At 33.4% G+C, this 25,121-nt stretch overlaps 1 protein-coding gene across 3 annotated transcripts in view; it reads right to left on the reverse strand.

Moving 5' to 3' along the window:
- Positions 1-25,121, reverse strand: part of Nrdc (nardilysin convertase) — an 87,877-nt gene that overhangs the window by 29,569 nt on the left and 33,187 nt on the right. For all 3 annotated transcript variants that reach the window (XM_005326077.4, XM_005326078.4, XM_040288662.2), the window contains 6 exons: positions 17,044-17,117; positions 11,521-11,616; positions 10,692-10,814; positions 7,500-7,557; positions 5,705-5,778; positions 2,667-2,736 (listed from right to left, as the gene is read on the reverse strand). In XM_005326077.4, the coding sequence (XP_005326134.1) occupies positions 2,667-2,736; positions 5,705-5,778; positions 7,500-7,557; positions 10,692-10,814; positions 11,521-11,616; positions 17,044-17,117 (495 nt within the window). The remainder of the gene's footprint in view (positions 1-2,666; positions 2,737-5,704; positions 5,779-7,499; positions 7,558-10,691; positions 10,815-11,520; positions 11,617-17,043; positions 17,118-25,121) is intronic.

A 25,121-nucleotide genomic window follows, 5' to 3' on the forward strand; every position in this document is an offset into this window, starting at 1 on the left:
GATAACGTAATTAAACTTGTTCTTACAGAAATCCACTAAATGTGAAATTGCAATTAATTTAAAAGCAGCAAGATAAAAATATAAAATATGGTAAATAACTTTATCTGAAATCATTGAATGAGTACAATCATTCCAAAATTTAAGGCTTCAACTTCTTTTCTTGGGTACCAAACTTCTCTCCTTTCATGATAAAAATCTTATTTGTCTCACCCAAAATAAAAGTAATATAGACTATCATTTTAGAACCTAATATAGGGTTGTTATAAATCACTCTGTCTACAAACAAAAGCTTTGTAAAATGAAATATGTTATTCTAAAGGATGGAAACCTGGGTTCTCGTTTTAGTTTTTTCAATTAAGTCAGTTTCTAGTTTTAGTTTCCTTCAAATAAATCAGTACTTTAAACAAAAGACATAACCTTACTGTATTTTTATTTTCACTTGCCCATGTGCAGAGTTTTCATGCAAATGCAGTTAACAGGTATTATTATTATATAATAGTAGCCTAAGTAGTTGCATATGTTATTCAAGTTCTTTACCCACTAGCTTCTACATAATTTTTAAAATGTAGTCCTTAACAAAATATAGATATCCAGAGAAATGAATTAGGTAATCAAATGAAGTTACAGAACTCAATTTAGGAAACTTTTTTTCTCTAATCAGTAAATTAATTTATTTATTTAGAAATGGAATTTTGCCATGTTGACCAGGCTGGCCTCAAAGCAGCCTCCTTTCTCAGTCTCCCCAGGAGCTGGGACTGCAGGCATATATCATCATTCCCACCAAAACTTTGTAAACTCTTAAAAATCAGATATAATATTATGATTTCCACTATATTAAGCAACACTAAAAGCCCATACAACATTGTTTAAAATGTGAATTGATTTACATGTATACTAAGACTGGCACAGAGGAGCTCAGTGGATCACATATTTTCATCTAAACAAAGTAATTGTACTGTATTTAGTATCTAGAGGAATAAACAATTATTGGCTTCTCTGTAAAAAATGGATCCCTATAGAAGCTAATTTACTGGATATTTATATTTGGAGATTCAAAATAACTAATGGTGATAGGGGTCGGGGTGAGGCAATGCTGGGTATTGAACCCAGGGGTACTCTATCACTGAGCTACATTGCTAGCCCTTTTTATTTTTTAATTTGAGACAGGGTTTCACTAAGTTTCCCAGGCTGCCTTGAATTTGTGATCCTATGTCAGTCTCCAACTTGCTGGGATTATAGATGTGCACCACTGTGCCTGGAGAAATATCTTATTAAAACTAACAGTCCGTTAAAAAAAAAATAAGCAAATAACTGGATGGAAACATAGAAATTTTAACAGTTTTTGGAAAAAAAATCATTAATAGTTTTTTTTACTTTTCAATAATTTTCAAAATTACCACAATGAACTACCTTAATAATGCATTAAAGCAGTTAAATTGTTTATATGTAGTACAATTCTATTTCCATAAAAGATATGTGTGCTTTATATTCAGTATTTTAATGCCTAAAAGATATAAAGGAAACTATTAAGGTTAGATATATCTTGGAGGACAGGAACACATACAGAAGCAGAACTTTACTTCTCACTTAACGGCTTTTTGTCTTATTTGACATTTAAAAGCATGTAGTAATTTTAAACAAACTTTTAAATATGCTTAATAATGCTTCTTGAGACTTCATAACTAGATCATTGAGTATATTACTTTTTTCTATATTTTCCTTATACCAAAAACAAGTAGACAATATGTATTTTTTTCTGCTTTCTTATAAGCACACTATTTTTATTAATTTTATGAGACCTGTTATTCTAACAAAAGCATTATTTTTTTTTACCAAGCTCAAGCAATACACATTACTTTCTTTTCTTCTGCTTGTATATGTGTCCTCATGGCTTTGTTTTTAAATTTTTATCAACTCAATTGCATTTTCATTTGCATTTATTTCTAATTATACAGTATTTGTATGTGTGATTATTTGATCCTTATCTTTAAAAAATTACCCTGGCCCAAGCTGTACTGTTCATATATACATAAGTTGAAATACCTTCCCAATTAAAGAAAATATGCCTTAACTCATAGTAGCAAAAATCCTTGATGCTTACTCAAAGTTATTTAACTTTACTTTTTTGGCAGGGGACTGGGGACTGAACCCAGGAGTGCTCTATTATTTAGCTACATTCCCATCCCTTTTTATATATTTTGAGACATGGTCTCTCTAAGTTGTTTAGGGCCTTGCTAAATTGCTGAGGCTGACCTCCAACTTGTAATCCTCCTGCCTCTGTCTCCCAAGTAGCCCATGCCTGGCTATGACTTTACTTCTGACAGCATCAAATTAAATGGTAGCCACCACCTAATAAACCGTACATAGATATATTTTTGTACTAAAAATACAAAAGAATACAATTATAAAAGTTAACTTTCTACTAAATGCTCAATTTTGAAGACTATGGAAAGGAAACTAGTCACAAGAGAACTCTAGTTTTTAATACCCAAAAGGACAGTAAAATATACAGCAAGACTTGGAAAATCCAGGCATGTTGAATTTCCAAGTTTAACACATCTGTGTTTACAAATTCAGAATTCTGTAAACGTAAACCATTTAGCATGTTTTAAAAATATAACTGTCGCTCAGTATCTAATGAAGTTTAATTTCCCTTGAACTCTTACCTGTAATGTTGCTGTTGAGGAGGAAGTGCCCATGTGATGGTCAGAGCATGAATTTTTCTGATGGGAACAACTAAATAAAATATTTTCCAGAAGAACAGATATTAAGTGTTTCTCCATAATTTTTACAAGATTATAAGAACTTTTTAAAAAGTTAATTTTTAATTATATTTCATCCTCCAATAAACAGAAGGTTAAATAAAATGCAATTATTATTATTTTCAGCTGCCAATTTTCCAATTTGAATAATGTAATTTTTGGCAGGGAGGGTATGAGGGATTGAACCTAGGGTTACTCAACCCCTAAGCCATATCCCCAGGCCTTTTTACTTTTTATTTTGAGACAGGGACTGGCTAAATTGCTGAGGCTGGCTTTGAATTTGAGATCCTTCTGCCTTATTCTTCTGAGCTGCTGGGATTACAGGTGTACAGCACCACTCCTGGCCAAAAAAAAACAATTTTTATAAATATCCTTTCTATTTAGTTTCTTTTATCTTTTCTATTTAGTTGGTAGTAACAAAACCAGGGATGAAAGACCAGTGAAAATAAGAAATGCTGCTAAGGATGAATTTCTTCTTTCAGGAAAGGATACAAGACTAGGAGTTAGGAGATCCATGGCAAAAAATCCAGTCCTACCATCTTGCTGTGTGTGCTTATGTGACTTTGAGAAAAATCACTTGCATTTAAAATCTTTTTGAATCTGTTTCTCATGGTAAAATGAATGCTCAGTGTACTTACTGGGTACTCACTGGGTGGGTGGTGGTAGAATAAAAGCCCAACAGAAAACAATAAACAATAGAAAATGAGTTGTTTCTGGGAAGAAGAGGCTTCAAAGAACAGAGCCAATGGCAGAAGGGGTGTACAGAAACAGTCACTGATCAGAGGAAGAAAAAAGAGAGACTAGCAATGGGGTGAAAGAGAATACCTAAGGCAATCAGGAGAAACAGAAAAAAAATTGCCACAATAAAAGGAGCAAAGAGAAATGGTGAACTAAAAATGCTTCTGTAATATTCAGTATGGGTAAATTAAGTAAATTACAGCATAATCACATGACTCATTAAGAGGTTATTACAGAATGATATTAAATTTTTAAAAAGCAGGAGTCGGTCAATCAATAAATCAATAAATGGGCCAAGGACCTGAACAGACACTTCTCAGAAGAGGATATACAATCAATCAATAAATATACAAAAAAAAATGCTCATCATCTCTAGCAGTCAGAGAAATGCAAATTAAAACTACTCTAAGATATCATCTCACTCCAATAAGAATGGCAGCCATTATGAAGACAAACAACAAGTGCTGGCGAGGATTGGGGGGGCGGGGGGCGGTACACTCATACACTGTTGCTGGGACTGCAAATTGGTGCAGCCAATTTGGAAAGCAGTATGGAGATTCTTTGGAAAGCTGGGAATGGAACCACCATTTGACCCAGCTATTCCTCTTCTCGGACTATAACCAAAGGACCTAAAAACAGCATACTACAGGGACACAGCCACATCAATGTTTATAGCAGCACAATTCACAATAGCTAAACTGTGGAGCCAACCTAGATGCCCTTCAATGGATGAATGGATAAAAAAATTGTGGCATTTATACACAACAGAATATTACTCAGCACTAAAAAATAGTAAGATCATGGTATTTGCAGGGAAATGGATGGCATTAAAGCAGGTTATGCAAAGTGAAGTTATCCAATCTCAAAAAAACTAATGCCAAATGTCTTCTCTGATATAAGGGGGTGACTCAAAATGGGGAAGAGAGAAAGACCATGGGAAGAAGATTACCTCTACATAGGGAAGAGGGGTGGGAGGAAAAGGGAGGAAGAAAGGGAATTGCATGGATGGTAGAAGAAAACCCTCATTGTTATACAAAATATATGTATGAAGATGTGAATTTGGTGTCAACATATCCTGTATACAGAGATATAATAAATTGTGGTATAAAGGTATATTAAGAATTGTAATGCAAAAAAAAAATAAGAGAGCTCATGTAAAAAAATAAAAATTTTTAAAAAATTTTTAAAAAGTAGGAGTCAGAAGTGTATGCATTAATAACATTATTATTATTATTATTATTTAATTTTAGTACCAGCACTTAACCACTGAGCCACATCCCCAGCCCCTTTTTATATTTTATTAGAGACAGGGTCTCACTGATTTGCTTAGGACCTTGCTAACTTGCTGAGGCTGGCTTTGAATTCTTGATCCTCCTGCCTCAGCCTCCCAAGCCACTGGGATTATAGGCATGTGCCACCACACCCAGCTAATAACCTTATTTTTTATGTTAAGAAAATATAATGGGGAGCTGGAGCTGGGGCTCAGTGGTAGCGCACTTGCCTGGCATGTATGAGGCACTGGATTCGGTTCTCAGCACCTCATATAAATAAATGAAATAAAGGTCTATCAACAACTTAAAAAAAATTTTTTTAAAAAAAGAAAATACACTTGGGGCTGGGGGTATAGTTCAGTGGTACAGCACTTGCCTCATATGCATGAAGCCCTGGGTTCAATCATCAGCATAAAAATAAATAAATAAATAAATAAAAATAAAGATATTGTGTCCATATACAACTAAAAAAAATTTTTAAAAAGAAAATATACCTATTAAAAAATCATGTAAATTTGCCAAATTTGATTTATCTCATTGATCTAAGGGTAGTTCACATTTTAAAGATTTTCTTCACTTAACAAATATTTGTTTTATATTAGAGTTAAAATAATTTCCAAAGTGTTTTCTCTCTTATATTTTTCCTTCTGTAAAGGCAAACAAGAGCAGAATGTAGATAAAATGAATTAAGAAGGAAACAAAAAAGCCAAAGAACAAAGAGAATAGGGTAAATCAGGGAAAAGCCATGAAACAGACTCAAGTAGCAACAGGGCACTATCTGTCACTAATTGGATATCCCCTGTCCATATACTCCCTTTCCAACACAATTGTATTTCCTGCTGTGTTCTCATTTTCAAAGAAAATTGGCAGTCTTAATTTTTAGAGAATGTGCTAAAGTTATTTCAAACAGTTTTAAATCTTAGAGTCACAAACCTCTATAAAGTTTGTTAAATGCTGGTGTGTCAAATGGATCCGTTAAATGCCCAAAGTTTGGTTTGGGTAACCCACTGAAAACAAAAGAAATAAATTAAAATTTAAATGGCAAAAGTTTTTATAAGCAGTATCATTAGGGATATCTAATTGAATAATAATTATATTCTACATTTTTGCTGAGTGGCAGGCATTCTAGGCATAAACCAACAATTGGCAATAAAGCCATTAATTCCTCAACTACACACTCTATTCTTAACCTCAGCTTTAATAACTAACATGCCTTTACAACTTACAAGATAGCAAATAATGAACTGAGGGGAGTCTACTCTCAGTTTTCATTGCCTCTATAAGCCCCATTCAATTTTAGTTCTCCCTATAAAAAAGTCATTCCAGAAAGAACATTTACACTAGAGATAATAATTTTCTTTTTAGTACTGGGGACTGAACCCAGAGGTGCTCTACCACTGAGCTATATCCCAGCCGTTTTTTTATTTTGAAACAGAGTCTTCCTAAGATGCCAAGGCTGGCCTCAAACTCAAAATCTTCTAGCCTCAGGCTCCAGAGTCACTGGGATTACAGGCAAGATAATACTTTCTTATTCAATAAATATATATGAAATGATTAATAGGTATAAAGCACTATATTAGGAACTGTGGTGTTTTAAAAACTCAGCCTCTTCTTCCGGGGGCTTCCAATCTGGTTGAGGATAACTATACATTGCTTATAAAAATATGGCCAATATAAACTAGTATCACCTCAAAAACTCTTATTCTAAATCATTAAGGAACCAAAGTTATTAATAATAGGAGAATTTTAAAATGTTCATTAGGGACTGATAGAACCTAATGAATCCCTCAGAATCAGTATCTGTGATTTTATTAGTGAAAGATGTTTTTTTAATGAAAGACATTCCCATTTGTTATGGGACATTTCTATACCTCATATTCATTTCTTATCAGAAAAATAAAAAAATTAAATTAAATACCCCCCAAATTTGGCATGGCTTTAAATTATCTTCCTAGACATAAAAAGCACTGGTAATTATCAATGGAAATTTATACAATACCAAAATAATAACCAATCAGTTGTTATTACAATTTTTTTCCATAAATTGAAAATGACTATGTATTGGGATGATTAACTGGAAAAGCCACTAGCTTACTCACCTGATATTAAAAAAAAAAACGCAACAATAAAGTATCTTGCACTTATTTGTATTATTTTGATGAATCTGAGGTGGACAAAAATGTTAAGGAGCATCCTGAACTGAAACATTATGTAATTTCTAATAAAAACCATTTTGGTTTAACAATCTGAAATAAGCTTTTTAGGTAATATGGAAAATCAGTCATCATCTACAAGTTTATTTCTTTTACGGGGAAAAGCATACCACATTCCAAACAACTGACGTTTAAAAAACAAACTTTCAGAATACACAATTTGTTAGAGGCAGAAGACATATTATGGTTCTCACCATAGAATTTTCTTTCATTATTATGGTTTCAAACACCAAAAACAGTAACAGAAAAGCTCTGAATAAATGTAAAAGAGGCATAATTTCTTCAGAATTATTGTTTACTATAAATTTATAAGACTGTAGATTGCGACTAAGGAAATGGGTTCTCCAACTTAAGTTTTCTCACTCAAAAGCTGTGTAATCTTGGCCAAAGTTATTTAAATTAAGTCTTAATTATGACATGTTTAAAAAATAAGAAAAAAGCCTTTGTGGCTCATATAAAAAGATATGGTCTCTTAAATTCTAAAGTATATGACTTATAAAAAATAAGTAACTTACTTGTTTGGTATCTGGGAGAAGATTTCAGTCACCCAGTTTTCCAAAGTATCCAGTGTTTCTTGAACGGAAGAAAGGGACACGTAATATTGTTATTCAATGTAGAAACAGAATTAGATTTTTCACAGATCTTTAGATTCAAAACAAAGAGATATTTTAATTTGAGAATTACTTGCCAGTTCTTAACCAGTAATAAGTAACAGGAAAAGTAACAGCAGATAAAAAAAACCTTAAGACACACAATTTTATTAGACTTTATTTCTCACTGGTAAAGTTAGAAAAGGTACTCAAGTTCAAAAAAAGTGAGAGTTTTTGTTTATCATTAGGCTAGTGTGAAGGACCAAGAGAGAAGAAATATATCAACCATCCTCTTACACCCATTCCAAAACTTATACCCATTCCAAAACTGCTAGCTTCTAGGAAGGTCTCCCCAGACCTAACTTATGTTACATTGCCCCTCTGCTTTTCAACATCCCATCAGTATTTTTATACTTCACTTGTATATACTACATTATACTTACTGAGGTTTTACCCTATAAGTCTCTTTTTTTATTTTTATTTTTCTTTAGATGTATGGACCTTTATTTTATTCATTTATTTATATGTGGTGCTGAGAATCGAACCCAGCACCTCACACTAGGCAAGCGCTCTACCACTGAGGCACAGCATCAGCTCCCCTATAAGTCTTTTTGTTTTATTTATGTATGATTTCCATCTTGTTTTGATTCCTTTCTTATATTTCCTAAGAAATTTTTTGAAATTTTTAATAAAACACAAGATCTAAATGAAAAAGGAGATGTTTTAGCTTTATCAAGTGGAGTCACGTGAGTTTCACTAATTCTCAATTAAAAAAAGCCCAATTTAGAGCATGTGCTTAGCATGCAATAGGCTCTGAATTCAATCCTAGCACTCCCTCCCTCAAAAGATGCAAGATGCGAATATAATTAATCAAAATTTGAATTTATTCTATACTATTTATTCAGATGTTTAACTTTCAAGAAGCATAATAAATGTATAAGCTGCAAAATCTATGGAATCCAGATTGTATAAATGGCTTTCATTAAAACTATGGCTTATTTTAAAATTTTGCAATAAACATTTATAGTTCTTATTGGTTATCACAAAGGAAGAAAGTGCAAAAGAAACAATACACACTTGAAGAAAACTTCATGTATATGAAACAAGTTGCAACTATTAAAAATTATAAATTAATTTATACAACAAAGATGGAATTATCTGCATTAACAAATATAAAAAGAATCAAGAAGCACATCTAAAATTTGAACAAAAGAATCTATCATACCATAACCAAAACTTTGTTAAATCAAAATAAGTGGACTATTTTGATCATAAATGCAAAAATTTTTTATATGTAACCCAAGTTAGCTTTGATCTTAATGTTGACAATATAGAGGGCAAAATTTAATAAAAAGGAGACTCACTTAAGGTTAAAGAATTAGCTTTTCCAGAGGAAATCTGCTAAATGTAAGATTATATCAAAAGGAAGCAACTGACTTTGAAAAACAGCCTAAAGAGGTGAAAATGTAAAGAAAACAAAAGAAAGCTTCCATAATTCTCTTAATGAGAAAAAGTTAACGAGTTACTGAAGATAATAACACAAGATAAAAAGGAGTAGGAGTATTCATCAAACTTTTATAATTAAGATACTTCTATCATTGTCACTATAATTGATTTCAATCATGCCAATTTAAAGGAAGGACCTTATGTTAAGACGGAGAGACAACTTGCCCTGTAAGAGTTCATAATCAGGGGCTGGGATTGTAGCTCAGTGGTAAAGCGCTTGGCTAGCACATGTGAGGCTCTGGGTTCGATCCAAGGTACCACATAAAAATAACATTTTTATAACAATAACATTGTATACAACTCCAACTAAAATAAAATTTTTAAAAAAGAGTTTATAATCAACAGAAACTAAATGTAAAACCACAGAAACAGAACATCTGAGCATGGCTTAAAAAGCCAATTCATAAAGCCAGGTGTGGTGGTGTCTGCCTGTAGTCTCAGCTGGGAAGCTGAGGAAAGAGGATCACTTGAACCTAGGAGTTCAAGGCTAGCCTGAGAAACCGCAAGATCTTCATCTCAAGAAAGAAAAAAAAAAAAAAGCTTAATTCTTGATCTAACAGTGTTATCAGTATACTCATAGACAACACAGACTAGCCTGTAGATACATCCATTTCTACAAGAGAAAAACATCTGCACTGGTCTGTGGTGTAGCTCAGAGATTTGATCCCCAGCACCATAGGGGAGGTAAACATACCACTTCCAGCTGCCGGCTCATACCACGAAGTATATTAAGTGCTAAAGTAAACTGTATGCAATTATAATTTTATTTTACTTTTTTTTAGTTATTGATAGACCTTTATTTATTTATACGTGGTGCTGAGAATCAAACCCAGAGCCTCACATATGCCAGGCAAGTGCATTATCGCTGAGCCCCAGCCCCAGCCCTAGCCCTGCAATTATGATCTAATGCTGCATATTTACATTTGTTTACATTTCTCTCCATAGTGAATAATGACATGTATGGTCTATAAGTTTTTGCATAAGTTTCGATAAATCTTAACTTTTATTTTTATTTTTTAATATTTATTTTTTAGTTGTAGTTGGACACAATACATCCATTTCATTTGTTTATTTTTATGTGGTGCTAAGGATCAAGCCCAGGGCCTCACATGTGCTAGGCGAGCACTCTATCACTGAGCCACAACCCCAGCCCAAATCTTAACTTTTAATTTTCCCTCCAATACCAGTGATTAAACTCAGGATCACTTTACTACTGAAGCTACCCTAGTTTCTTTAAATTTTGAAATAAGGTCTTACTTAGCTGCAAAGACTGATTTTAAACTTGCGGTCCTCCTGCCTCAGCCTCTGGAATAGCTGGGACTACAAATATTCACCATGGTTCCCAGCTGTATTTTAACATTTTGTAATAAATGTCTATATTTCCTGGTAACAAATAATAAACTAGACCATTATCTATCTATATTTTATGCATTCATGACATACCAAACAAAATTTTTCAAAATTTTTAGACTGTATGTTTCTCTACAAGTTTTTTCAAACTGTTGTAAATCTTAAAAAAAAAAAAGTCAGATAAGTGGACTCAATGCAGTTTCCATACTGCTGTTCAAGGATTAACTACACTTCAGAATAACCCTATAAAGATAATATTACCTTTGGATTGAACCACTAATGTCATGTAATGAGCAGAGTAGTAATGCATCCAGAATTCTCTCAATCTAGCATGTGTATCAATATTATTCTTTTTTGGTTCATGCTTGAGAGTCTCAGCATTTCCTGTAAAAAGTTGGAAAAAAAATTATAAAAGTAACTAAAATCACTTTTTTGTTAAAAGTCTTCTACACCAACAATGCACGTTCTGCCACTTTACTTGACCTATGAAGAAATGCAAGCAACAAGAATATTGAATAGTGTATAATAATAAACAAAAATTCTTAAGGAACAATTCTGAAGTATATTTTAATTCCTCAAGGAATTCACCTCTGGTTAGGAATACCTCAACAGCAGACAAGAAATAAATAAGCTTCCTTGCTTAATAGTCTAATATTCAATTCAGTTTACCCTCTGAATTAGTTTATTAATATTCTGCCTAATTCTTAAAAATAAAGCAAATAAAGCCAAAATATTCAGGGAAGTACAATATATTTGAAATATACTTTATTTATTATTGCTTTGTTTTAAGTATATTCTAGATGAACTCATCCCAGTTTCTACTCTATTGGTTAAAAGGATTAATATTAGGCTATAAATGAATTCTACCACCAATAAAAAGTCATTATGAAAAATAGATAAACAGCTTACCAGTTAAAATAAAATTAGAACATAATTCATACTTCATGACCTTCTGTTGAAAAGTTATCAGCCACCCAAAAAAGCAAAAAGAACTTAGCTACCCTAGCTTTATAATTTTAATTTATCACCTTTTCTTATTCTCAATCTTTCTTACCTAGAAAATATGAAATATTATTATTTAGTATCTTACCCCAAAAAAACTTGCCCATAGGATGTCCAGGTCTAGCAAGGCTCCCAAACAACATTTCTTTCCTGTTTGCATCAGATGGTCTTGCAAGTTGATATTCTGTCATTTTAAAGAAATACTTTTAATAAAATTAAATTCTAGTATCTGTTCTAATTTTTTTGAAATTCAAGCTTACAGAACAAGTAAGTAACAAAAATTAATTTTTATAAATCACTTAAGACTGAAGTTGGGAACTTAATGACTTAGGCTAGCTTTATCACTTAATCTGTCACTTTGGGTAAATCAATCACCTTTCTAGAGTTTTCTCCTATTCTTCAAACGAAATAAGGCAGTTATGATCTAAAGGTTTCAGCTCTAGGTTACTATGTCCAAGAATTTACTGAACAAAGTACTAATAAAATATTAAACCAGCAGGGCATGGTTTAATTACATGCCTGTAATCCCAGTGGCTTGGGAAGCTAAGGAAGGAGGATCACAAGTTAAAGGCCAGCCTTAGCAAGTTAACAAGCCCCTTTCTCAAAATAAAAAAGGCTGAAGGTGTATGCTCAGTGGTAGTGTGTCCCTGGGTTTAATCCCCAGTATCAAAATTCAATTCAATTAGATTAAATTAAATTTAATTCATGTTAATACCTAATCCCCAATGGGTAGAGACCTCAAGAATGAGATTACTGCCCTTATGAAAGCGATTACTGCTCCCAAAGAGCTTCCTCATCTCCTCTGCCATGTAAAGACACAGGGCAAAGATGACTGTCTATGAACCAGGAATTGGGCCTTCACTAAATATTCAAAACTGCCAGAGCTTTGATCTTGAACTTCTTGAACTTCTTCTTCCAGATCTGTGAGAAATAAATTTCTGTTGTTTATATGCCACCCAGCCTGTGATATTCTGTTAAAGCAGCCTAAACAGGCTAGGATAGCTAGAATTCCAGTTCTGTTACTAACTAAACTGTTCACCCTTGAGGAATTTATCTAACTTACATTTCTGTATCTATAAAATGAACTCAACAGGACTTAGTTCATATGATTTTTATAAGGAGTAAATATTAAATTTTTTTGGTTGTAGATAGACACTATATCTTTATTTATTTATTTTTATGTGGTACTAAAGATAAAACCTAGTGCTTCATATGTGTGAGATAAACACTCTACCACTGAGCTACAACACCAGCCCCAAGGATTAAGTAATTAAAAAAAAAATTAATGAATACCTACAATGTGTTGTTAGGTACTACTGAAATAGTTATTGGGAGTAGAAATTTGAATAAACAGTAAAAGGAGCCAAGTCCATGGCCTCAGAGAGTTTAAATTCAGGTAGAGGAGAGAAGCCATAAACAAATGAACAAATGTTTTCAGATAATATCAATTAGAGATGGGTGCTGAGAGTCCCAGCTTCCTAAAGAGTCACTCAAGCTAAGGGTTGGCTCCAGCTATACTTGAAAGACAAAATAGGAGTTTTCTGGGCAAAAATAGGAAGAGTGTGTAAAATATTCTAAGGAGAAAATGGGGAAAGAGAATATGGCAACTCCAAAACACAGAAAGAAGGTTAATATGGTCAAACAAAGGTCAGAATCAAAGCAGAGGCCAGGTAAAAAAGGCTAGACAAGAGATATGCAGGATGGCTGAGCCTGTAGCTCAGTGGGAGAGTGCTTATCTGGCATGTGTGAGAGGCATTGGGTTCTATCCTTAGCATCACATAAAAATAAACAAAATGAAGGCAAAGGCATGGCGGAGAGGGGAGATAAGCAGGAAATAAATTTTGAAAGGGTATAGGTAAGACCTTTGAGAGAAGTATAAAATGTGTGAATATAACTCTTGGTATCATATAGTCAATACTGACTATAGATCTTTGGTAAAATAACTGATTTTGGGTCTTGGGGTTACTTATTAACCCCTCTAAGCCTAAATTTTACCATTAGTCAAATAAGGATAATGGGGATAACAATCACAATAATGCAAATAATAAATGTTCAAAAAATGATGCCAATTATTTATCATGGAATAATGTAGTGCATTGCAGATGCTTAATCAAGGGAATTGACATTATCAGATTTGGACTCCTAGTAAATTCATTCTGCATGAAAATATGAATAATGGATTGGAGGGCACCAAGAATAGAACCAGAAAAAAAAAACAGTTACAAGTCCTTACTATTATATTTGGTGAGAGAACAGAAACTAAAGTGACAGTAGAAACAGAAGCAGAAGTCAACATATTCAAGAAAATACTTATAATTAATTATAAGTCATGAAGGCTAATCCAAAGATGATTCAATAAAAAGTTAGTCACAGCTTCAACAGAGTATTTTTTCTTTTCTTAAAGTCTCTGTAAAAATATGAAGATATGGCTACAACATAAAAGAAGCAACTCCATTACTGAAGATGTCCATGTCCAGGGCCAAGGGTATAGCTTAGTAGAAAAGTGCTTGCCTAGCATGAAAACAGATTCTTCCCTAGAGCATCCAAAAGAAAAACTACCCTAGGGAAACATTTTAGAATTCTGACCTCTAAATCTGCAAAAAAATAAACCTGTTTTATTTTAAGCCACTGAATTCTAGTAATTTGCTTAGCAGCAACAGGTAACTAATATCACAGATATGTAAACATATCTACACAAAAAGGAATTTAATTTCATGGCAGGTTATGATAATTATAATGTTGTGTCTCATTCATTAAGTCTCATATACTAAAAAAGCTAGTATTATTAACACTACTGATCCATTCAATTAAAAAAAGTAGATAAATAATAAAAATTCATTATATCTGAACACCCAGAGACCACAATCTTCCACATGATTAGATAAAAGGGCTTTGTTCATATCCTTCATTCAATCACTGAGACATATTATAGTTAATTATGTGAGAGTATGAGCTAATATTAAAATAGTTAAATTTTAAGAATAATTTTTGCCAAAATCTTGTTTTAGCAATAAATAAATCCCACCTTAAAACTTACCTTGTGGATATGTCCTACGAGCATGTTAAATGTATTCAAGAAAACTAAAACTCTGAGCAAATCTATGTGCATCATGCTGATAAATGCTTATAAATATATACGTACACACCCTTCAATGAAAGAATAGTCCAAAAATAGATAATCTACACAAGGAACAGTAATCAAGTATTGAAGTCAGTATTATTTAACAAAAGGCCAGGAAAGTATTAATTTCTTCCACAACCAGAAGGAGACAAATAAAGGGAAAGGATTCTATTGGATGAATCTGACAGGACCCTCCATCTCTATATATATATGAAATTGGCCATCTAAGCATGCAGGCAAAGAAAGTCATTAAATGAAACAAGTAACAGAAGAATGATAGAAGAAAGACTCTCACATGTAAACGGAACATAAAAAATAACACTTGATTATTCAGCTCTCTAAACTGGTTAATGAGGGCCTGGGGATGTGGCTCAAGCGGTAGCATGCTCGCCTGGCATGCGTGCGACCCTGGTTTGATCCTCAGCACCACATACAAAGAAAAAAACCACAAAAGATGTTGTGTCCACCGAAAACTAAAAAATAAATATTAAAAATTCTCTCTCTCTCTCTCTTAAAAAAAAAAACTGGTTAATGAACATTTAAGTAACATGTCATATCAGTTATAATAGATCACAAATTGAAATTTAGGTCGTCTATCATTAAAACAAAAAAATAATTGAGCAAAAACCAAAGCCCAACAGGGATTTTGCCATAAGTTCATCTTAAATCAAAACAAACTAGTATGTGTGCATGCATAATGTAATGAAGCATAATAAAATATATTCTGATTTGCACTTGTAGTATCTAACTAAATAATTTTTTTTTTTTTTTTGGTGCTACTGGGGATTTAAACTCAGGGTGATATGAATGCTTGGCAAGTACCCCACCACTGAGCTTCATCCCTAGCACTTTTTATTTTTTTATTTTTTGAGTCAGGATCTTGCTAAGTTGACCAGACTCATCCCAAACGTAGGATCTTTCTGCCTCAGTCTCCTGAGTAACTGGGATTACAGGTATGTAGCACTGTGTCTGGCCCAGAGGTCTACATTTTTAAACACTGATTTAACCCATTCTAGAACCTATAGGAAAAAAAAAATACTAGAAAGCATTTAAGAAACACAGATAGGGTTGGGGATGTAGCTCAGTGGTAGAGCACTTGCTACATCCCCAACATCAACAAAAAGACACAAATAATAGTTATTCAGTCTCAAAACTTGATAAGGGTTTTCAGAACTTTCCTTAGTAATTTTGGCTTTCCATTTGTTCAAAAAAATGTCTGGATCTAAACTAAAACAGAGATTTTGGTAGGCAAGTAAAATGAAGTAATAAACTTGATTTAAAAAAACTACTAAAGCTAGGAGGCAATAAGCTATCCTATCCTCTGTTACAAATAAATTGAGGGTCATAGCTAGTGACATTTCTATAAGCTAAACAAAGATGTGGTGACTTCCAGATAAATGGCTTTTTGGCCATGTGTGGTTTACTCAGCCTACTCAATGTATTAAGTCATTATTAGACCTAGACACTGAATCAAGCCAAGGAAGAAAATACTATAAAAACAAACAAATACAGACACCTTGATTCTTCAGTTGCTACAAGCCAAACCTAACCTATATAAATTCAAAGTTTCCCCAATTCTATTAGTATTACTTATACTACATAATTCTAATGCTAAAATAAAGCAAGTAATGTTATTCTACAATGGTAATATTTATGATATAAAGCTCTAATGAACCTCACCCTATTGAAAATAGTGGAAGTCCTTATTGTTTACATTCTTTAAATCCCAAAGTTAAAAGAAATGGTCAAGAAGTAAAATTAAATGCATTTCCTGCTCAGGGATTTATTTCTTCATCCATAGATATATAACAATTGTTTTTGTTAACTAACAAAATTTAAGACACAAAGCACCTATACACACAAATAACAAGTAACAAAAGAAAAACTATAATAAATATCAGGACAGTATACTTGAAGCCTCAGAAAAAATGTCTATTCACACAGAAAGAGTAAAAGAACTTTTAAAGCTTTAATACCTAATTAGCTTGAAGAAATTGGTTACTATCTTCCTGTGTACACCCGCTTGTAATCCTAGCAATTCAGGAGACTGAGGAAGAAGTACTGGAAGTTCGGAGGCCCGCCTCAGTAATTTAGGGAGAACTTCAGCAATTTAGCAAGACCCTGTGTCTCAAAAACTAAAAAGAGCTGGGGATATAGTTCAGTGGTAGAGCCCCACTGGGTTCAATCCCCAAAACAAAAAAAAAAAGAAAAGAATTAGGCTACTATCTTGCAAAAGATTAGCCACTATGTTAAAATTCTGAAAAAACAAACCATGAGTAAGCTAAATTCTAGTATTCTTTTGAAATTACTTCAATTCTAACCTGAATAAGAAATTTATTTCCTTCAGGAATGAATATGACAAATTTATCTCAATGTTGCCCTTTAAGATATAAAGATAAAATGGCCTAGGGATAAACAATGATAAATGTGCTAAATAACTGGTTCAATAAGGAAAGAAATCGTTAAAAGACATGAAGCACTTTTTTTTACCACTATCAACAGCTTCAACTTCACGGTCAATTGCATCTCTGATCATTAGTGGATGGATGAAGAACTGGGCCCATCTGAAAAACAAACAAGATAGACATTTCTGGTTTTGTTCAGTTTCATCAATCAACATCTATTTTTTAATTAAGAAATTTTGCTAAAATGGAAATTTAGTTCACAAATATAAAATCAAAATAACATTCTGCATTTCTGTATTAAAAAATCTACAAATATTCATTACAAAATATAATAAGCACTTATAGAAAAAAGTACATAAAACAAACACACAGAAAAATGTATAAATATACAGACTAATGTATAACTATAAGACAAACATCTGAGTGCCCCACTCAGGTGAAGAAAGAGACCATGTGACAACTACCCTTTCCTCAAAATTATCCTGAATATTATGGCAATCATGTCTCTGCTTTTGTTTATATTTTACAACCTGAAGTTTTTGTCAACCTTTTTCTTCATCATCAACCCTAAGGAGCCTTTTTAGAAATTTTCTCCCATCTACTCCATCCCCTACAATTGACTGACTGATTATTAATTTTGCAGTTAGGAGGGCGGAATCCAGGGCCTCACACATGCTAAGCAAGCATTTTACCACTGAATTACATCCCAAGAGGACCCTATGATATCTTTTTTTAAATTTATCTTTTAGTTGTAGATGGACACAATATCTTTCTTTATTTTTATGTGCTGCTGAGGATCAAACCCAGTGCCTCACACATGCCAGGCAAGCGCTCTACCACTAAGCCAAAACCTCAGCCCAGTATCTTTGCTTTTTTAGCCTATTGCATTTTCCTATTTTTAGAATCACCTAATCTACGTAATACTAAATAAACTTTCTGAGATTGTGGTTGGAGTATCATTGAATGTACATATCAAGAGAACTGACACCCTTTATAAAAATGAGACTTTGAATGCACAAATAATACTCTCCACTTACTTAGGTCTTTAATAATTCTCAATAAAGTTTAGTGTATTTCTAATACATAATTTTATGCTGTTTTTGGAAGATTCCTGGGTGCCTGATTATTTTTAATGATATTATAAAGATTTCTTTTAGTGTCATAACTCTACTACATTAAAAATAGTACTGAGATATGTGCATGTCTGTATGTATAATTAAATATATTCTGCCTTTTAATCCCAATGACTCAGATGGCTAAGGCAAGAGGATCACAAGTTCAAGGGCAACCTGAACAACTCAGCAAGGCTCTAAGCAACTTAATGAGAAACTGTCTCAAAAGAAAATATTATAACGGCTGAAGATGTTGCTCTGTGGTTAAGTGCCCCTGGGTTCTATTCCTAGTACAAAAAAAAAAATCTCATTTTTAATTTTAGTATGGGGAATGAACCCAAGATCTCACACATGCTAGGCAAGCACTCTAACTCTGAGCTACATTCTCCAACACTTTTATTCTCCTTAAATTTTTTATCTTGAGAACTGGTTTAAGTTGCCAAGACTCGCCTCAAACTTCTGATATTCTTGCCTCAGTTTTAAGAAGCTGGGTTGATAGGTATGCACCGTCAACCTGGTATTTATTTATTTGTGTTTTTTTGCAGGGGGGGCAGGTGGTACTAGGGATTGAGCTAAGGGATGCTTTATCACTGAGCTACATCTCCACTCCTTTCGATTTTTTAATTTTGAGACAGGATCTCAGTAAGTTGCTAAGGCTAACCTTAAACTTGTGCTCCACCTGCTCTAGTCAACCTAGTTGCTGGGATTACAGGCATGCCCCACTGTGCCCACTGCAGCAACTTTTTATTTTGTAGTCAATCTACCTTTCTAAATTCTCTCGTTGAAATTAATAATTTAGCTGAATGCGGTGGCACATGCCTGTAATCCCAGTGGCTAGGTAGTTCAAGGCTAGCATCAGCAACTGAGCAAGGCCATAAGCAACTTACTGAAACACCGTCTCAAAAAATAAATAAATAAAAATAAAAAAGGGCTGGAGAGAACTGGGGTTTTAGCTCAGTGGTAAAGCACCTTGCATGTATGAGATACTGGGTTCAATTCTCAGCACCACATAAAAATAAATAAATGTAATAAAGATATTGTGTCCAACTACAACTAAAAAAATGTTTTTAAAAAAAGGGCTGGAGATGTGGCTGAGTGGGAAAGAGCCCCTGGGTTCAAATCCCCCTACAAATAATAATGATATAGCTGTAGAAGATTTTGAATTTTTTATGTATCATCTGCTATGACAGTTTTGTGTTTAGCATCTCCCCCCACCACTAACTTGTATTAGAAATTATAACTACAGATCACCATAGATTGTATCTGTCTTGTTTCTGATCTCAAGTTAAAATTTTTCAAGTTTTCACCATTGAACTGTTTACCAGTTATCATGAGAAAATGGCCTTATACTGTTTGCAAAGAACATCTTTAAAAATAGGTACTGAAATTCATCATACATTTTCTACAAATTATTGAGATGTATTTTCTCCTTTGATATGACAATGTAATGAACTACATTAATTCATTATGCTACATTACTTAATTTTTCTAGGATGAACTCAACTTAGTGTTGATATACTGTCCTTATATATTGCTATTTATGGGTGAGCCTGGCCTATAATTTTTCTTATAATTTTTTCTAAAAAGTCATGCTAGCTTCATAAATAAGGAATTATTATTTCTTTCAGCTTTGGTAGTATTCTAAACCTAGAAACTTAAAAGAAATTTTCATTACTGATTTCCTTTCTTTGATGGTTATAAGATTACTTGAACTTTTAAACTATTTCTTCTTATTTCTGTGTTAGTTTTATAAATTTGTGTGTGTGTGTGTGTGTGTGTGTGTATATGTATTTTACTGGTGACTGAAGTCAGGACATTGCACATGCTAGGCAAGTGCTCTATCACTGAGCTACATCCCCAAATCCTTTTTATTTTTTATTTTGAGACAGTCTCCCTAAGTTGCCCAGGTTGGCCTTGAACTTGCAGTCCTCCTGTCTCAGTCTCCTATGTAGCTGAAATTATAAGCATGCAAGACTGTGTCCAGCTAAAACCTGTATTTCTAAGAACTTACGTACTTCACCTAATTTTGTTTTCACTTCCCGACAGAGGTTGTTCAAAATCTTATTATACTTCCTTCCAAGGGCTGAGGTTGTGGCCCAGTGGTAGAGCACTTGCCTAGCACTAGGTTCAATCCTCAGCACCACATAAGGATAAATAAATAAAATAGAAGTATTGGGTCCATCTTCAACAACAACAACAAAAAAATCTTATTATGCTTTCAATATCCGCAAAAGCATATTTATTTTCATTCCTGATATTTGCACATACATGTTTTTTCTTGACCAGTCTTATGAAAGGCTTATCCATGAGTGGTATTTTTGTTTTGTTTTGTTTTTCCAAAAAATGAACATTAAGCTATCTTAAAATTCTGTTTGCATCAAGATATAATTTGGCCTGGGAATGTAGCTCAGTGATATAGTGCTTGCCTAGCATGTGTGAGGCCCTGGAGTTCAATCCCATTATCACAAAAATAAATAAATAAAATAAAATTTTCACATACCATAGAACTCCCCTTTTAAAGTATATAACTAGGGAAACTGTACTCTTTAAGAGTGATTCTATATTTTCCCTTACCCAAACTCTGGACAACAAATGGTTGTCAATTCTGGACAGTTAATATAAATGGAATCATACATTGTGGATTTTTTTTCTTTTTGTTGTTTTGTTTTGTTTTTTGTGTTGGCTTCTTTCACTTAATATATAATGTTTTCAAGGTTCATCCACACTGTAGCATGTATCAAACTTCATTAACTATAGACAAATAATATTTCATTGTTTGAAATATTTTATTTATTCATTCATAAATTAATAGAAATTTGGGCTGTTTCCACATTTGCCCTGTTATGAAAAATGCTACAATGAACATTCATGCACAAGATTTTGTGTAGACGATATTATGTACTAAAAGTACAACTGCTAGGTCATATAATAATTTTTTGATCAATATATCAACATTGTAAACGCTATATATGCTAAACCCAAGGCCAGCATCATTCTAAATGGAGAAAAATTGAAAGCATTCCTCTAAAAACTGGAACAAAACAGGGATGCCCTCTTTACCACTACTGTTCAACATAGTCCTAGAAACCCCAGTTAGAGCAATTAGACAAAAGAAAGAAATTAAAGGTATACAAATAGGAAGAGCTCAAACTATTCTTATTTGCTGAAGACATGATTCTATATTTAGAAGACCCAAAAACCTCCAACAGAAAGCTTCTAGAACTAGGGGCTGAGGTTGTGGCTCAGCGGTAGAGCACTCGCCTTACATGGGTGAGGTGCTGGGTTTGATCCTCAGTACCACATAAAAATAAATAAATAAAATAAAGGTATTGTGTCCAACTACAACTAAAAACATAAACATTTTTTTAAAAAGCAAGCTTCTAGAACTCATAAATGACTTCAGCAAAATAGCAGGATATAAAATCAACACCCATAAATCAAATGCATTCCTATGTATCAATGATTAATCCACTGAAAGAGAAATTAGGAAAACCACCCCATTGACAATACCCTCAAAAAATAAAATACTTGGGAATCAATCTAATAAAAGAGGTGAAAAACCTCTACAAAACAACAGAACACTGAAGAAAGAAATTGAAGAAGACCTTAGAAGACTGAAAGATCTCCCATGTTCTTGGATAGGCAGAATTAATATTGTCAAAAATGGCTATACTACCAAAAGCACTAAACAGACTTAATGAAATTCCTATTAAAATTCCAATGATGTTCCTCATAGAAATAGAAAAAGCAGTCATGAAATTCATTTGAAAAAGTAAGAGGCCCAGAATAGCGACACAGACCTTAAATTATACTTCAGAGTCATAATAATAAAAATGGCATGGAATTTGACACAAAAACAGAAGTGAAGACTAATAGAACAGATTAGAAGACACAGAGTCATGCCCACATAAATATAGTTATCTCACTTTAGACAAGAGTGCCATAAACATAAAATGGAGAAAAGACAGCCTCTTCAACAACTGGTGCTGGGAAAACTGGAAATCCATAAGCAGTAGTAGAATGAAAATCTATCTCTCACCCTGCACAAAACTCAACTCAAAGTGGATCAAGGACTTAGGCATTAGACCAGAGACACTGCACCTACAAGAAGAAAAAATAGGCCCAACTCTCCACCAACTTCCTCAATAAGACTCCTAAAGAGCAAGAAGGAAAATCAAGAACCAATAAATGAGATGGTATCAAACTAAACAGCTTTTCAAAGCAAAGGAAACAATCAAGAACATGAACAGAGAGCCTTCAGAATGGGAGAAAAATCTTTATACCACCAGCACCTCAGACAGAGCATTAATTTCCAGGATATACAAAAAATTTAACACCATAAAAACAAATAACCCAATCAATAAAAGGAATGGACCAGGCACATCACAGAAGAAAAAATACGAATGGTAAAAAAAATATATGAAATAATGTTCAACATATCTAGCAATTAGAGAAATGCAAATCAGACTACACTGAGATTCCATCCCACCTAAGTCAGAATGCCAATTATCAAGAATACAAGCAACAAAAAATGTTGGTGAGGAGGTGCAGAAAGAGGTTCATTTATACATTGCTGGTGGGATTGCAAAATTGATGCAACCACTCTGGAAAGCAGTATGGAGATTCCTTACAAAACCTGGAATGGAACCACATTTGACCCTCTTATCCCACTCCTGGGTTTATATCCAAATGACTTAAAATCAGCATACTACAGTGATATAGCCACTTCAATACTTACAGCAGGTCAATTCACAATAGCCAAGCTATGGAACCAGCCTAGATGCCCTACAGCAGACAAATGAATAAAGAAAATATGGCATATATACATAATGGAATATTAGCCATAAAGAAGAATGAAATTATGGCATTTGCTGGTAAATGGATGGAACTGGCAATTATCATGCTAAATCAAATAAACCAGTCCCCAAAAAACCAAAGGCAGAATGTTCTCTCTGATATGTGGATGCTAACCTATAACAAGGGAGAAGATCAGAAGTTCATTGGACTAGACAAAAGGGAATGAAGGTTGGGGGGGGGGGCAGGACGGGAATAGAAAAAACAGAATAAACCAGACCTATCTTTCCTATCCTCATATATAAACACATGACCAAAGAATCTCCACATTACGTACAACTACAAATTGGAACAAGTACCTATTCCATGTATGTGTGCTATTTCAAAATATCACTGTCACGTAAAAAAAAAATTTAAGTAATAATTTTTTGTTCAACTTTCTGATGGATTTCCAGTTTTCCAAGGAACTGTACCACCATCAATTTCACCACATACCTGCCAACAATAATTAGTACTGTTTCCTTCTTTGAAGTGGGTGTGAAGTATCTCCTTAGTGGTTTGATTTTCAATTCCCTAGTGACTAGTAATATTAAATATCTTTTCATATACTTATTGGCCATATGCATATCTTCTTTAGAGAAATGTCTATTCAAATTCTCTTTTTACAGGGCGGGGGTTATAAGGGATTGAACTCGGGGGCACTTGACCACTGAGCCATATCCCCAACCTTAAAATTTTGTATTTTAGTTAGAGATAGGGTCTCATTGAATGGCTTAAAGCCTCACTTTTGCTGAGGCTGGCTTTTAACTCAAGATCCTCCTGCTTCAGCTTCCTGAGCTGCTGGGATTATAGGCATGTGTCACTGAGCCCCACTTTTAAGATGGGTTGTCTTTTTATTGCTGATCTCTAAGAGTTCTACATATATTCTGGATATTAGATTATCTCATCAGATATGTGATTTGCAAGAATTTTCTTCTATGCTATGAATTGTCTTTTCACTTTTTTCATAGGGTTCTTTAAAGCAAAAAAAGTTTTTAATTTTAGTGAGTCCTAATTTATTTGGATTTTCCTTTATTTCTTTTGTTTTTTGATGTCTAAAACATTACAAGGATTTATACCTATGTTTTTCTTCAAAGAGTTTTATAATTTTTGCTTTTACATTTAAGTCTATGGCCAGTTTAATTTTTGAAGATAGTGTGAATAGAGTCCAGGTTTATACTTTTGCAGATGGATAGCCAGTTGTCCCAGCACCATTTGTCCAAAAAAAATCTTTTTCCATTGAATTGCCTTGGCACCTGGCAAATGACTATCAATGTAAAGGCTTATTTCTGGAGTCTCAATTTTATCACACTGATCAAAGTCCATTCTTATGCCAGTACCATATTGTAGCTTTCAGTAAATTTGGCGAAGTTTGAGTCCTTCAACTTTATTCTTTTTTTTTAATATTCATCTTTTTAAGGTGTAGATGGACACAACACAATGCCTTTATTTATTTATTTTTTTAATGTGGTGCTGAGGATCCAACCCGGGTCCCGCCCATGCTAGGCGAGCGCTCTACTGCTGAGCCACAATCCCAGCCCCTCAACTTTATTCTTTTAAAAGACACTTTTGACTATTTTCGGTCTCTTGCTTTCCACATAAATTTTAAGATCAGTTCACTGATTCTTCAAAACTAGCATATGAAAATTTGACATGATTGAATTTGCAGACAGATTTGAAAAGAACTACCATCCTAAAAATATTGTCTTACAATCTAGGACCACTGGACCATGACTTTCCATTTATTTAGGTTTTCTATTTTCAACACTTTCTTGTAATTTTCCACACATAAATTTTGCATTTATTTTGCTAAATTTATTCCTAAGTATTTTATTAGTTTAGATCCTATATATAAGAAATTATTTTCATAACTTCATTTTTGGATTTTTCATTGCTACTATATAAAATTCCAATTTTTTTTCTTTCTTTTGGTACTAGGGATTGAACCCAAGAGTGTACTACTACTAAGCTACATCCCTATCCCTAACCCCTTTTATTTTTTGAGACAGGATCTAAGTTACTGAGGTTGGCCTCAAACCTGTGATCCTCCTGCTTTAGCATGTGGCATAACACCCAACTCTCCAACTGACTTTTGCATACTGATCTTATATCCTGAAACCTTGCTGAATGCTTCATTATTTTTAATAGTTCTTTTGTGGATTCCGCAGGATTCTCCATATGTAGGGAGTTCTAGTTATTTGTGGTAATTATGTTCTCC

Source organism: Ictidomys tridecemlineatus, chromosome 11 (assembly GCF_052094955.1).
Source record: "Ictidomys tridecemlineatus isolate mIctTri1 chromosome 11, mIctTri1.hap1, whole genome shotgun sequence".
Lineage (NCBI taxonomy): Eukaryota > Metazoa > Chordata > Mammalia > Rodentia > Sciuridae > Ictidomys > Ictidomys tridecemlineatus.